Genomic DNA, 14558 nt, shown 5'->3' on the forward strand with positions numbered 1-14558 from the left:
CTATTGGTTACTCTGTGAGTTAAGTGGTAAACTTTTTATGGACAAAAAATCATGGAAATCACACACATTTCTGTCAACTTATGATAACGTGTATTAAATGTTAAACTCAAGTTTGTTAATGTATTTAAAACCTTTCCTCTGATACTTTATTAATAGAAACGCATAGGCGTAGCCAGCAGGGGAGGGGGAGGGGTAAGGGGGTATTTACCCACCCCAATATTTTGTTACTACTTTCCTTTTCCATTCAAATGCCCTTTTTCCACCAGCGCTTAGGCCAAAAAAAAAAGTCTCCGGTTTCTGGTATGGAGCTTGCCCCAAAAGTGGTGCGGCGACGCGGCTTTTTTTTTTTTTTACCTGGTTTTTTTTTTTTTTGGCTTCAAATGTCGGCTGATGACTGCAAATGGTGCCCGACTTAACTTAGTGCAAATATATGGGAGTCCAGAGAGGCCACATAAAGCTTATTCTCGATCATAGCCCCATCTAAAAACACGTTACAATTGTGCAGCAGCAGGATTCCAGTCAAACCAGTGAGTTTGGCGGTTTTGAGACATCATCTTGTATTGAAAAAAAACCTTTTTCATTTTGCCGACGCGCATGGCTACGGCGACGCGCGCGCATACCAGAAACCGGAGACTTTTTTTTTTGGCCTTACCTCCACTCCACCAAAAAATATTTGTAAAGAGTGCCCTTCTTTTGTTAGCAAGTGCCCTTTTTACTGAAGAAGTGCCCTTTAAAAAAGAAAGAAAGGCGTGCCCTTTTCAGTTGAACTTAAAGTGCTAGTGACGTCACAGAAGCATCACCAAAATAATGACAAGGGTCGAATTTATTTTGTTCCCTGGAAGCTCACATCGTCCCGAGCATCTAAGCAGATGACCCTAGAAACCATCTCTACTTACCAACATTACATTGGTCTGATTGGAATGATTTATTCTTCAATAATAATTCCGAAGACTTCCGATTCAGGAACGCAATATTTTTTAATTGCGCCCTCACATGTCTGTCATCAGAATACAGTCGATCGATGAGTCAGTTTATGCATATGCATTATATCTTGCGTGCGACACACCCCCGTGATTGACCAATGGGAGTAACGAGCGTACGTTGGCAGCGCGCCAATAGTCGGATACACTTTTATCAATAGTGTCTGTAAGTAGTTTAAAGGTATCGGGGTACCATTCGTCAAAGGTATAGATTATGCAAAATTATTGCAAATCGTACGTATACACGTACACATAGCGATATTTGCACAGCATGTCTGCAGCGCTATTACGCAGACACGTTGCGCACGTAATCACAGCACCGGTGTCTAGTAAAATAGGAAGGAAATAAATTTGGATTTTTGTACCTTTAGTTTTAAGTTTTATGCGCCAATAAATACATTGTACGACATCGAGAAGGTAGAAACGAGCACAAGGATGGAAGGGAGGCAGTTAACATATAACAAGTCTCCACAGAATATCCAAGAACTGATCGACAGTCTTCACGTTCTTTTCTCGGAGGAGAAAGTAAACATCGAAGAAGTGCAAGATGTGATGGAAAGATACGAAAGCCGGGAAGGGGATTGGGAATGCTTTGCACATTATGACGAATACAGGTAAAAATTCCGTTTTAAAATACTAATTAGTATTACTAACATAATAGGAAAAAATGTTGCAACTTGACGCCACATCAGCGGTTGTGCACAAAGTCTATGGAGAGTCAAGAAAATTTTCTAAGTAGGGGCCTAGGCCCTATTTCCTAATTGGAAATATTTTTTTCAGTCCCAGATTCATGTCTTATCATAATTTTTGCAATGACTGACCTTCATTGAAATGATTTATGAAGAGAAAAGTGGCGTCTGGTTGCAACATTTAAGCCACATAATACATGTATTATATATTACTAGTACTAGTATTACTAAGTTAAATTTTACTTAGGCCAAGGTTTCTTTCCCATGTAATACATTTTGGGATCAAAGTCGAATATTTCTTTCGAAATTGTGATGATTGAATCAGTGCTGTTACTAATATTTTAATAATTAATAGCTATCTTGATGACTGTTGTGCATGCTTCAGTTGTCAACCGACTGGTTCTCGGACTCGTAATGTTATCTTGTAAAATACGTAACTGTAGCCGTTTAAAAACTCTTTACGATTACGTGTAATTTTTAATGGACACCAAAAACTTGACTGACTTGACTCATCTTTAATCGTTTTGGTACGTAGCACTGCACAATTGAAAAATAAATTACAATCGGTGTTTCCGAATCTGCATCAAAGTAGATAACGTTTTGTCGTACGATTGGAAATTATGAGTAAAACTTAAAGCAAATAGACTTATCAATCAACTTTATCATGTTTATTCCCTAATTTAGTACTTAACAGACGAACAAGTACGTTATTTTATAGCCTTCACAAGGATGTCATTATCCCCTGTTATCATAATTTGTCTGACTTGTTGGGGCCTCTCTGTTCAACAATAGACCAACTATTTGTGTATGCAAAGATGTCAATAGTTTGAGTGTTTGACATACTTAAGACAACAGTTCAAAGTGTAGTAATGTTTACGCGATTGTTGTTTGATGACAGAGAACAGTATACAATGTGAACATGTATGCTTGTACAAGTTGTTTTTTTGGTGTTTTTTTTGGCAAATAGAGTTGATTATCTTGAAATTTTGTTTGAGGCCAAAAAATTGTGTTGACAGTGACCCTACTTACCTGGATTTTTTGTGGCCAAAGTGTCAACCTCAAACTTTTATTGCCACATTGGCCAAACATTTAAGAAATAGCATACATGTATTTGAAAATTAGAAGTCTTCCCTATACAAGTTTTTTTAATGTGTCGTTTATTTGTTAATTAGACAAATAAAACCGATTTGACGAAGTACCGGGCCCAATTTCATAGCGCTGCTTAACAGCCGATTTTGTGGTAACAGAGCCACTGTCCATTTCATAGAGACTTTAAGCAGTAAGCAAAGCAAAACCGGAGTAAAAAGTTGCTTAAATCAATAACGTAACAATAGAAATCCCCAGGCACGCGTAACCGTTAGCACATCCACGCCATGAAATAGTGCTTAAGCTCAGCACGACTTTCTGCTATAGTAAGCACAACTTTTCTACTAACTGTTAAGCAGTGATTGGTAACATTTAAAATAGTTACAAAATAAAGTTATTTCCTTACCTACCTACTGTACATGTACCTGTATAATTTTCAGCACGTTACCATAAACACACAATTTTTTTGGGGGGGGGGGGGAGGGACCTTAATGCTATATAAATGTTAAATGTGACTGTCCATTGTAAGTCAGGTTGCATTATACATGAAACTTCATTTTTGATCTCACATTATTTTTTTCTTTGTCTTCTCTTCTCTAGATACACAAGAAATCTGGTGGATAGTGGCAATGGCAAGTTTAACCTTATGGTCCTGTGCTGGGGAGAGAGTATGGGGAGGTGAGTTATAGTTTTGTGACATCTATTTTAACCCATAGCAACTGTATTACATTGTCTTACATTGTGTTTATTAACTGAAGAATCAATAAAACCATAGAGTGCTCAGGCACTACATGCACATGTAAGTAGCACACAATCGTATCTTGTAAAATTTACAATATTCTGTGATATGAAAAGTATCCATTTATTTTTCTATAAATTGTAAGCTGATAAAATTAATTTTTGAACCTTAGGCCTATATCATTTATTTTCCAATGGCTTACAACTTTGATGATAGCGCCGGTGTCATATGAAAATCGGACTCGTATGAAACTCGGACTCTTTTTCCCTGTCGTTGGTTAAACCCTCTCACGTGACTGGTCCCTCTCCTAATTATCTATGCATGAGCATGTGCAGTACCACCAATGAGTCCGTATTTTTCATAAAACCTAAATTCATGCTACACCGGTACCAAAAAGAATTATGAATTGTGTTTTATCGTGTGAATTATGTTTTCTTTATTGCAGTTCCATCCACAGTCATTCAGACTCGCACTGCTTCATGAAAGTCTTAGACGGTTCACTGCGGGAGACCCTCTTCAACTGGCCTTCTCCATCGGAGAAACGACACGAAATGCCGCCTCGTGGAGTCAATGACTATACAAGGAATCAGGTGGCATATATCAATGGTGCGTTGCCAGATTATATAATGCTTGGCCGATAACCTTTGACCCTTACTGCCAAAGCTTTTTGGGGGGGGGGGGTCTGTAGAACTTACTGAAATCTCCAAAATCCAGTATACCACGAACACTGCGCACATGGATACTAACACGTGTGCTGTTGCAATGCTACGCTGCGTGTTCCAGCTGCGCATGTCATACGCGCATCCTGCGAGCACGCATGTCACACACGCTTGTGCACGCACGTCGGTGTGCCTTTCTCAGTACTAAATCCATCAAAAGTTGATAGATTTTGGCGAAAAGATGTAGGAATAGACTCACATATTGTTTTTTCCTACATTAAATATGTATGCATGGTTTATATCTTTCAAGTTTTTTTGTTTTTCAAATCGGGAAAAAAAATCACAAAGGTCTATATTGAATTGATACTAAACAATCTATCGTGAGTACCGAAAAAATGCTAATGAAACTGCTGAAACCAATTTTGAACTTCAATAGGGTTAAAAATTGTATTTTTCTGTTAAATTTAGATTTTGAAAAAAAGGTGTTACTGTTGTGCAGACGCTCTTGTCGAAGAGTGAAGGAAGAATGCACACATTTACCTGGTTTAGGTTTGTTGTACTTTTTGTACCGAGAAGTACACCTAGATTATATGAATTGTATAGAATCACAATGCTCTGCTTGTGTGCGTAGATGTCAAGGTACTGAATCACAATCAAGCACAGTGGGCAGGGTTTTAGGGGTCTTACATGTACATGTACTTGAATGCCCTATATAAAGGCGGGACCGGTTAGGTACATGCAAAATATAAATGTGAGCAATTGTGTTTCAGCATTGGGGGGGAATCAGTCTTTATTTTATGGTTGGCATGTTTCCAAGAATTTGGAAGATTTCCCTGTTTGCAGAAATTACTGAACTAGGAAATGACTGGTCATATGTTGACAAAAACAATGTCACAGTGTCATCAACATCTCTCGTGTGCTACATGTTTGACCAGAAAGAGGATACACGATGGTGCTCATGTGTATGACTGAAACTGAAAGCTGCACAATACACTTGTTGGGGTTTAAAAGAGTAAAACCACAAGCAATACATGTACGATCCAAATGCTTGGATATACAAATAGGGATACAACTTGAAGCTGACACGGTACAAACAGCGAAGGCCGACAGTTAAAAAAACAACTTGCCAATCATTATGATTAAATATTTTCAAACTGTACTTTGAATTGTACATTCCTATTGAAGTTTATTTATTGCCCTGCATTGAAATTTAATATTATTATAAGATTCACATTTAACAAATTATATGGAAATCCTATTATTAATATACAAGTGATTGTTTTGTAAGCGGCAGGACTTTGAATTACTGGCCCTTAAAAAAATATTTGTTGTACCGTGTACAATTGACCTATCGTGGTAGAATCGCAAATTAATATTGTCCAATTTCATGAAATACAAATGGACGCGGAACGCGCAAAATCTGAGACGACCAAAACTTAGTGTACGACACTCCATAGGGTTGTCTAAGGGGTGTGGCTAATTCGCAAATGGCAATAGGTCAATTACAGCTGAAGTTGTTTTTGTTTGAAATACGCACAATAATGCAATATTAGACTCTCGAAGTTGAGTCCACAATAATTTTTCCAGTATTTTGCTAGCATAACTATTAACTTGGGGACGTAATTTTAAAGAGAAATTTCTCCAAATTTCTCAGCGGGCATTTCCTTGTGTGCCAGCATTCCAAAATGACCTGTGATAAAAATGAAACCGATCTGTTGTGAATTTAACATTCCGCTTGCAGATAGCCATGGCCTACACCGAGTTGAGAACATGAGCCACACAGACACTGCATGTAGTCTCCATCTCTATTCACCGCCATTCGATAGCTGTTTGTCATTTGATCAGCGGTCGGGAAAACAGCACGAAGCCAAGGTGACATTTTGGAGCAAGTATGGGGAACGAACACCTCTGGTAGGTTTCATTTTCCTCAAGATTGTTCATTTTTTTGGGTGGGTGGGGTTTTGTTGTTGTTGTACGTTTTCCTTTTAATGATGTTTTGTTTATTGATGTTTTGTTTGTTCTCGTTTTTGTTAAGGATGGGATATCTTTGTTTTGTGGGGGTGTAGGGTTTTTTTTGGGGGGGGGCCAGTTTTGGGGTTGTGGGGGGGCGTTTATTTTTGTTTTGTTAGTGTTTTTTTTTTGTATTCAGATTTAAAAAAACTGCTTGATATATTCAACTCTGCCTGGTGGCAAAGTAGAGGGGCAAGGCAGAGGGGTGATGTAACCAGGCCCATGTATGTTGTTTTCGTACTTACAATCAAAGTTTTTCTGTAATAAGACAGAAATAAATGGACTCTTTTAATGGAACTTGCAACCCTTGAGCTATCGGATCATATCAGGCCATTCCATCACAGGTGGTCTCTGCTTTATTTAGTGATCAAGTAAAAATAAACAACCTGCAAGGTTTTTATCCAACAGAAGATCAATAATATCACAGCACTGACGGCAGTATTCTGGATGATTTACAGACATCCATTTTTTTTTTGTTCTTTATAACATGTGTTGTGTCTGTGGACGACTATGTTTTAGTGAAGTCCAGTACGTAAATGTGTACAAATTATTCCATTAATGTTCATATTTTTGAAAACAAAATATTTACATTTCTTGGTGTTTAATAAATTCTTTGAAGTAATCAATGTATTTATAATTTGATGTCAAAAAAAATTGGTTGAGTCTGAGTTGGAGGCATACCAAAAGCCACTTTTCTAAATTCACATGATTTTGAAAAAGTGAAAAAAACATATAAAGAATGTTTCAGAGGTCAATTTGGCATGCATTTCATTGTTTATTGCGGGCCCATTTTGCCTGAATTTCTTTCCACTTTGTGGTAAATCGATGGCGCGATGCCAAATGCCATTGCTCACATACATGAAAGGCATGCATGAAAGACATACATGGTGAGGTTTTTCACGTAAACGTGCGTGATAATTTAACATTAGTGATTAAACATACCCTTTTGTTTTAAGCCACATTTAAAAAAAAATGAAAGCGAAGCTAGGAATGCACGCCAGTCATAAAATAGTCTGGCACCATCACATTCAACGGTTTGCAATGTATAAATCAGATTCAGGGAACACAATCGAAAATGGCTCCCTTGTGAATAGAATAAGGTCTATATTGTATTTTTTCAGGTGCCTTGTTAAAGGGACACTGGGTCCTGGAACAGCCCAATTGGGCTACAAAACGCGCTTTGAACGAGATGATGTTAATCGGAAATAACATTTCAAAACTGGGCGTTTTTGTGCTATTCCTATATTATGCGTGTGAGAACGAATTTCGGGGTCCACTTTTTGCGACCCCATAAATTCGAGCTGTTTGGATGCAAGTTGTGATTTCATTCGTAAAGTGTTTGCCTTTTGCGGACGTTGAAGAAACCACTTTTTTGCATTGGTGATTGGTCACCGCTGTTCCCGAGACACACAACGTGTATATTGTACACTGAGAACGACACGAAAAACGTATTCGTACTCCGTCGTGTCCGATGTAAACAAGCAGGTTTTTTTTCCCGTTTTTTTCTCAGGAACGGTAAGACATAAGGTTGGTTTCCTTTCAACCAGATGTTTGAAATAGGCTAAGTAAGCAATCCAAAACATGAAATTTTCGGGGATTTCAGGACCTAGTGCTCCTTTAAATAATCCCAATTGGTTGATGACTTTTTGAATGACCTTCCAACTCAACAGAAATATTCTAACCAGCACTTTTGTTGCTTAAAACAAAAAATGTACAAATGACAAATGGTCCATTCTACCTTTAAACATATATGAAAAATCAAGAGTTTTTGTGTAATTTTAACTGGAACTTGGAATATTGTATTATTTTAGCTGCCTTGTTAGATAATCCCCATTGGTTGGTGACTTTTTGAATGACCTAACTCAACGGAAGATTATACCCCTTACGTTTTTTTGTTTCCTGATTTGATTTTTAGACCACAGGTGGCTGTTCAACTGCAATGGAACCTGAAGACAACTAATTTGAGATCACAACAATAGATAGTTACCTCAACAAATGTCTTCTTCTTTTTTTTTTAGGATAACAAAAATGAAAAGAATGAGGTGTCTTTTCATTTGCCCGTTTTCTTTTCTGGCATAACAATTTAAAAGGATCCTTTGGAAGTAGATGGGAAAAAAAAGATATTTTAAATAACAAATGGCAGGAAATGGTAATAAGCTTTTGTTGTGCTTATCACTAAGTTATTTTTTATACATGTACATGTATGCACATCTATTTAGGGGTAAAATATACTACAGCACGGATGATTAATTAAAAGCTTAAATAACAAAAGTAACGTTTAAAAAAACGCTTGTAATTTCCTGTATTGCCAAGCAATTGTTGTCTGCTTTGCTCTAAAGAAAAGGATCCTCAAATTAAAAATGTTAACGGACCTAGCAAAATGACAAACTTAAAAGACATAATTTCTTAAATAGGAATGTTATCTCATTTCAACAGCGGTTTGCGTGCTTCACATCAATATGGACATAGCTTGAGCCTCTTATCCTTACAGATGCAATTTGCATGCAAAGGTTTAAGGACTGCACGTTTCCTTGTTTCCTTTCATGTGATAGGCTTGGTTTATTTAATTGCCAGTGTTTGTGACGTAAAACATTTACCATAGCTGTGCAAATATAGCTGTCAGATTTTGTCTGATCCCCATATTCTATACATCATTGGAAAGCTTATTCAATATATATGTGATGCGATCAAGCTAAATGAGTCGTTTGTCGAACCTGGTCAAAATTTTTTATTACAGATTTGAAAAGAGCACAATCTCAGCATTACTGCTGTGAAAACTGCATGCTGGTTCATGTACCATCTTTAGTTCACAGATTATAGAAGTGGGAACACCAAGACATTTGATGAAGTGGCCCTATTTTGGCCTGAATCTCCAAATTATAAATTCCAGACAAACGACTCATTTAGCTTGACTGCATCACATCATTTTCAATGAGCCCTAAATGCCAGTTTTCAAAAATTGGTCCAAGCAACTGGCTTTGTGCTAGAGGGTTACATTATGACAATGATTCTAATGTAGTCTTCAAGACCACATTCAAGAACTTCATGTTAACATGTTGAGCTCACTTTTGATGAATAAGTCCCAGACGAGCTGATACCTAAATATATATGGAAAGGTATCATGTTTTTCAATCTACATCATTGTTATTATTGAAATAATTCCGTCACTTTTGTTTTTTGAAGTGTAATTTAGAAATTCAATTGCTCACCCAATTTTTTAATTTTAATTTGCATTTCATGTTGTCACTAGGTATGAGGTTAAAATTTGTGATTTTATTTGGTAGTTTTGTACAGAAAATGACCCTTTGTATAAGTTAGTGTCTACATGTATATTAAAAATTGACTAGAAAAACAAAATACTGAATAACTCTTAATTTGCAGAAAAAGTCTCCTGACTGTAAAGTAGTAAATGTAAGCATCGCAGATGCATGTTGTTTTATTCTCCAAAATTCCGTTCTTGCCGGTGTAACACTTCAAACAAGTCTGAAATCTGGAGCTTAAGTACTGGACCTGATATCAAGGAATAAAACGGCGAAGAAAAAACTTAAGATGATTCGAAGGAAAAACTTTATCGAAAACGAAACAAAAATGATTATCAATATATGCACCATTTATGCAAACTGTATTTCTTGCTAAACTACTGTATCCACTTTCTACGAACGTTTTCCTATATATAGCTTCGGTGCTGCCATTTTGTTTTGAACATGTTGAAAGAAGAAAGGGTATTGGTCTTGTGTACTTGTGCTGTGCATGTTTGTTTTATAACAGTCTTTCTGTACAGTTCTACATTCCATGGAAATGGTAGTATTGAAAATGTGGTACTTCAGGAGCATTAAAAGATCTTCAATAAGTAATTTGAAATTTAACACGTCTGTATAAATGCCATCTAAGTAGTTGCTTCAATTCACATGTAATGGATTGTTTAATTAATCTGTGCTCTTTGAGTGTTGTGTTTTAATACTCGGCTTGACATACATTCTTCGTATGGAGTGCATTGGAAGGAAGAAAAGTCCAATCAGAAAAGACTCCAAAAAGAGTACTTAGTTGAGAAAGTTTAAATACAAAGTTTTGTTGTTGTTTTAATAGAGCAATTAAGGGTGAAACAAAATTTATTCTTTTTCTGTGTCTGGCTCCCTGACTCTCACAGATCCATCAATACATTTAGTCACAGAATCGTCAGCACCAGCCTATATAATTTTGAATGACTCACTACAATATCCCTTCTATGTACAGTATATATAGATTTGCGTGTTTTGTGTAAGGTTATTGAGAATAGAAAGAAAGAAAACGAAGTAATGCACCGAGTGCTCTCTAATACATGAACTGGCTAAAAAAGAAGAAGTATATTCAAGCATTTCAAGACAACTATTATATTTCTTTCGATGGAATGTTGTATGTAAATTTGTATCATTGTAAAAACAAATTCTGAAATTTCCATGTACAGTTTTCAGTCGGGGTCGGATAACTTTGTGCAGTACTCTTTGATTTTCATTTGGAAGCTTATAATATTTCTGTGAGAAGTTATATTGTCAAATGGATTTTATTCTCAGTGGTACTTGCACAATAATTTTAATTTCCCAGAAGGGCCTATATGATTGTATTGTTGGGTACAATTTCCTTTGTTTCAGTGTATATGTGTTTGTTTGTTTTTTTGGTACTTAAAATTTCAACTTAATTTGAAATGTACCATAGTCATGACTTTTGTTATCCAAAAATCTGCAGCGTGTCAGTTCCAAGACAACGCTAAAAAATTCAAGTCAGCTTTTTTAAAATTGTTATTTAGCAACAAGAACATGCATTGCCAAAAACAATGAAAAAAGAGTTCGAAACTACAATGTACGAGATATTTTCTAACCCTACCCATACCCTGACCCACCAATATATAGGAATTTCTTAGAAATAGTTCCCCCTTTTCGAGATGTTGCGCCAAAAGTTTTAGCAACTCTGAAAAAAGTTCGACTTGGCGCAATGGCTGATGGGAAAAGAAACTTTTCCGCGCATGCGTACTCACTTCTTGTTTTGTTTACGCCAGCTGCAGCTGATCAGACAAGTTTCAACCTGCAAGTTGTGCAGCATGACCTCAAACTTGTTTTAAATCTTTGATGTAATAAAAGGGGAACCCAAAATGTAACATACAGCATGCACGTGAGGAGGGTTTTCGTGTGGCCAGCTGCGACTGTTGGACGGGGTATTGAGGCAAAACAACCGCATGTTTGTTGTAACGAGCAAAGCCAGGCAGGCAGCGCACGGCGAGACATCCACGACCTAAAGCAACTGCCGCACGGGTGAATCATGGAGCCGAATCTTCATTTTGGTGTCCTGATTTTGTTACTCATCTCGCTTCGTCAGGCTTACCATGCTTACTGCGAAGTGAAAGAAAAAGATGGTTAGTGGCGACAACACAAACGTTTTCCAATTAAAAATGTCCATCATTTTTTTTTTTCAAACTGATTTTTCCGTCTTCAAATGTTCATCACAGTTTATCATAAGCTTCCCCCCCCCCCAAAGTTATGCTTCAGATTACATGGCCTTTGAACTTGAAGATAGGGTAGGTAGGTAGGATAGCCCCACTAGTGTGGCCGTCGGTATGCTGCGCTGAACCTAAGGCCACACACACCGTGGTACCGCGCGCTACTGAGGACGAAGTTTTCATAAAATTCAGGGCAGTTTCTTACATTCTCAGTTTCTTACTTTCTTATGGTTGTATTCTATGATGTCTCACCTATCACTTCTGGATGCTTAGGTCTAATGATGTTCCATTTTCTGAGATATTCTTCAATCTTTCTGGAGCCCATATGCACTCGTGAAACGTCTGGTGGTGGCAGCCATTTTGAATGTGACAAGAGATGACCTCATGCTGTGACGTCGCGTTTATGCAAATTGCTTGTCGAGCGCGCGAGGGCGCGAGTTGCAAATGCGACGGCTGTTTCCTGTGCCGTAGATCCTGAATAGAGATCGGTGCGCGTGGCCCCCTGACGATAAATGCATGGTACAGGAAACATATGGAGTGCATATGGACTCCAGAAAGATTGAAGAATATCTCGGAAAATGGAACATCATTAGACCTTAGCATTCCAGAAGTGATTGGTGAGACATCATAGAATACAACCATAAGAAATTAAGAACTGAGAATGTAAGAAACTGCCCTGAATTTTATGAAAACTTCGTCCTCAGTAGCGCGCGGTACCACGGTGTGTGGCCTTAGGTTCAGCGCAGCATACCGACGGCCACACTAGTGGGGCTAGTAGGTAGGACAGTTTTTGGGGGGCATTTAGTCAAGAGTTAGTCCGAGTAACTTGGACCCAAGTTAACGCCTTTTAACATTCGGACATGCATCTGGCGATAGTAGCCAGACCATGTCCGAATGTTAAAAAGGCGATAAGTTTGGGGGTCCAAGTTTATACTCGGACTAGTCAAGGGTAAAAGGTAATTATTGATGATTTCAGGGTTTTTTCCTCATTTTCCCAAACATAAATTAGGGTAGAGGCTGTCAAAAGAGGTTAGGTAGGATAACCGTTAGCAGAACTAGGCCTATTATTGTTTTTTTTTGGCCCTATAATCCTTTCACCCTGTTTTTAATTAGGAGAAGAAAGCAGCCTTAAAAAAAGTCTATTTTTTATTTAAATGATTGCAAGTAAGCAGTAGGGCTTGTATCTAGGCATTCACACTTTCGAAAATATTTAAGCAACATTTTCCACAAAAAATCCAAACAATATTTCCTTTCAATACAGAAATGCCCTTGAGTACATTCATACACCATTTTGAACCTCTAAACTACGACCTTGGTCCTCTTGCTGTACAACAAAGAAACTGCATCCAACAGTCATCCCATGATGGTGTTGTTATCAACTGGGAAATCGCTGCATTTGAAAGGTAGGTCCTTCGCAGTGCTTTAACGAAAGTGCCTTTCCAAAAAAAAAACTGCCTTTCCCAGGTATAAAACAATTTGTAGGACTGGCACAAGTTTAAAATCAAATTTTTGGAGCAAGTTATAGTTTTAGTGATGTAGGATAATTAGTTTTGGTAGATTGAAATGAAAATTATGGAATTAAATTTGACTATAAATACCAAATATGAAACTCATCTTATTTACCATCTGTTAGGAAAGAAGTTAACATGTTTCGCTAAAGAGGACAGCTTTAATTTGTCTAGCCTTTTGAACCTCTTTAATTAGCAAACATCTAATTATAGAAAGCAAAACCATGACAAGTAACAAATACGGGGGAAATATTTCAGTGTCCCTTTTAGCTTTAATAATGTGCTTCATTACATAATGATAATTGATTTTGGGGGCAAAAAGAAAAAGAAAATGTAAGGCTAATATCTGAAAGATGGTTAAAACGAGGATAGAAATGAAACAATGTAATAGCAAAATTGATTAAGTTTATACCAAATTGCAAAGTGTACTGATGAGATATTTTTTACACAAGTTTCTACGGGTCAACAGAGTGAACCTTTTTTTTAAATTTCTGTTTTGTGAAAGATCCTTCCACTTGCAGCTAGCTCCCTATCCTAATGTCATTACTGAAGGAGCTCAATTGAATGTTGTCAACGAATTGGAAACCAGCACTACAGACTTGGTCTCTCGGCTCTACAAAGGAATTGTTATTGGTGAGGACTGAGGAGTTCATATGTAAGCCATTGATTGGTTGAAAGTTTTCCCTGGATTTGCATATTTGCAAAATCTGAATGGGCACACTTCAGGATTGCTGTATATGGTCATGAAAAGGCTTTAGTTAAGACTGTTCTTGGACTCATGCAAATTTGGCAACCTGTCCATGAGAACTGGGGCTAGTTTCAAAAAGTTTGCAGATTATTAGGCATTTTATCATACATTGTTGATACAATGAAATAAACCTTAATCAGATTTCAGAGTTATTTTATTCAAATTTTGATAGCAGTGTTTGCTCTTGAAGTTGAAGTTAAGATCTGATGGGACATCTCATTTGTTTGAATTTTCACATGGAAGTTTGAAAAAAAAATTAGCATCAAATGCAAATGTATGAATTGTTATATGGATAGGACAATTACCAAATGTCTTGTTACTCACTTTCACATGTGGTTCATTGAAAGGTTAAAAAATCTGAAAAAAAATGATCAAAGTAATTTTTCCTGTACTTGGCTGTCAAACCTGTTTGTAAAGATGTTGACGGGAGTGATTGAATTGTAAATGAAAACAAAATGCCTACTAACTTGTTTTCAGTTATAGAACAGGCAGTTCTGACAAATGACCTCTTCTTGAGACCTGATTTTTCAGTTTTGGTTTTGAATTAATTTTTGCGCAAAGTATAAGAAACTGCCGAAATTTAGTGAAATTTTGAAATTTTGAGAAAATTTATAGGAAAAATGTTGTTATAGCAAAAGGATGCAGATTTGTTGTTACTAATTTTTTTGG

At 37.0% G+C, this 14558-nt stretch overlaps 2 protein-coding genes across 2 annotated transcripts; both read left to right on the top strand.

The window, feature by feature from the left end:
* The first annotated feature begins 1191 nt into the window (after window positions 1-1191).
* On the top strand, window positions 1192-10758 carry LOC119729637 (cysteine dioxygenase type 1-like). Its single transcript, XM_038202291.1, has 5 exons — window positions 1192-1594; window positions 3356-3433; window positions 3940-4100; window positions 5895-6064; window positions 8079-10758. Exons 1-5 carry the CDS (start codon window positions 1416-1418, stop codon window positions 8121-8123), a joined length of 633 nt encoding a protein of 210 aa, XP_038058219.1. The 5' UTR covers window positions 1192-1415; the 3' UTR covers window positions 8124-10758.
* Window positions 10759-11296: 538 nt separating this feature from the next.
* On the top strand, window positions 11297-13812 carry LOC119729768. The gene is made up of 3 exons (XM_038202509.1): window positions 11297-11549; window positions 12895-13036; window positions 13647-13812. The coding sequence occupies exons 1-3, from the start codon at window positions 11456-11458 to the stop codon at window positions 13783-13785; spliced, it is 375 nt and encodes a 124-aa protein (XP_038058437.1). The 5' UTR covers window positions 11297-11455; the 3' UTR covers window positions 13786-13812.
* Window positions 13813-14558: the final 746 nt, after the last annotated feature.

This window comes from Patiria miniata, unplaced genomic scaffold, assembly GCF_015706575.1.
Source record: "Patiria miniata isolate m_02_andy unplaced genomic scaffold, ASM1570657v1 HiC_scaffold_21, whole genome shotgun sequence".
In the NCBI taxonomy this organism is placed as follows: Eukaryota; Metazoa; Echinodermata; class Asteroidea; order Valvatida; family Asterinidae; genus Patiria; species Patiria miniata.

What these genes read in the sequence shown, in the direction of transcription:
- LOC119729637 (XM_038202291.1), top strand. Translation starts at nt 1,416, where the DNA reads ATGGAAGGGAGGCAGTTAACATATAACAAGTCTCCACAGAATATCCAA. An exon ending in TGGGGAGAGAGTATGGGGAG is followed by an intron (nt 3,434 to 3,939) that starts GTGAGTTATAGT and finishes TCTTTATTGCAG; the next exon opens with TTCCATCCACAGTCATTCAG. An exon ending in ATGGGGAACGAACACCTCTG is followed by an intron (nt 6,065 to 8,078) that starts GTAGGTTTCATT and finishes TTTGATTTTTAG; the next exon opens with ACCACAGGTGGCTGTTCAAC.
- LOC119729768 (XM_038202509.1), top strand. Translation starts at nt 11,456, where the DNA reads ATGGAGCCGAATCTTCATTTTGGTGTCCTGATTTTGTTACTCATCTCG. An exon ending in CGAAGTGAAAGAAAAAGATG is followed by an intron (nt 11,550 to 12,894) that starts GTTAGTGGCGAC and finishes CTTTCAATACAG; the next exon opens with AAATGCCCTTGAGTACATTC. An exon ending in GAAATCGCTGCATTTGAAAG is followed by an intron (nt 13,037 to 13,646) that starts GTAGGTCCTTCG and finishes GTTTTGTGAAAG; the next exon opens with ATCCTTCCACTTGCAGCTAG.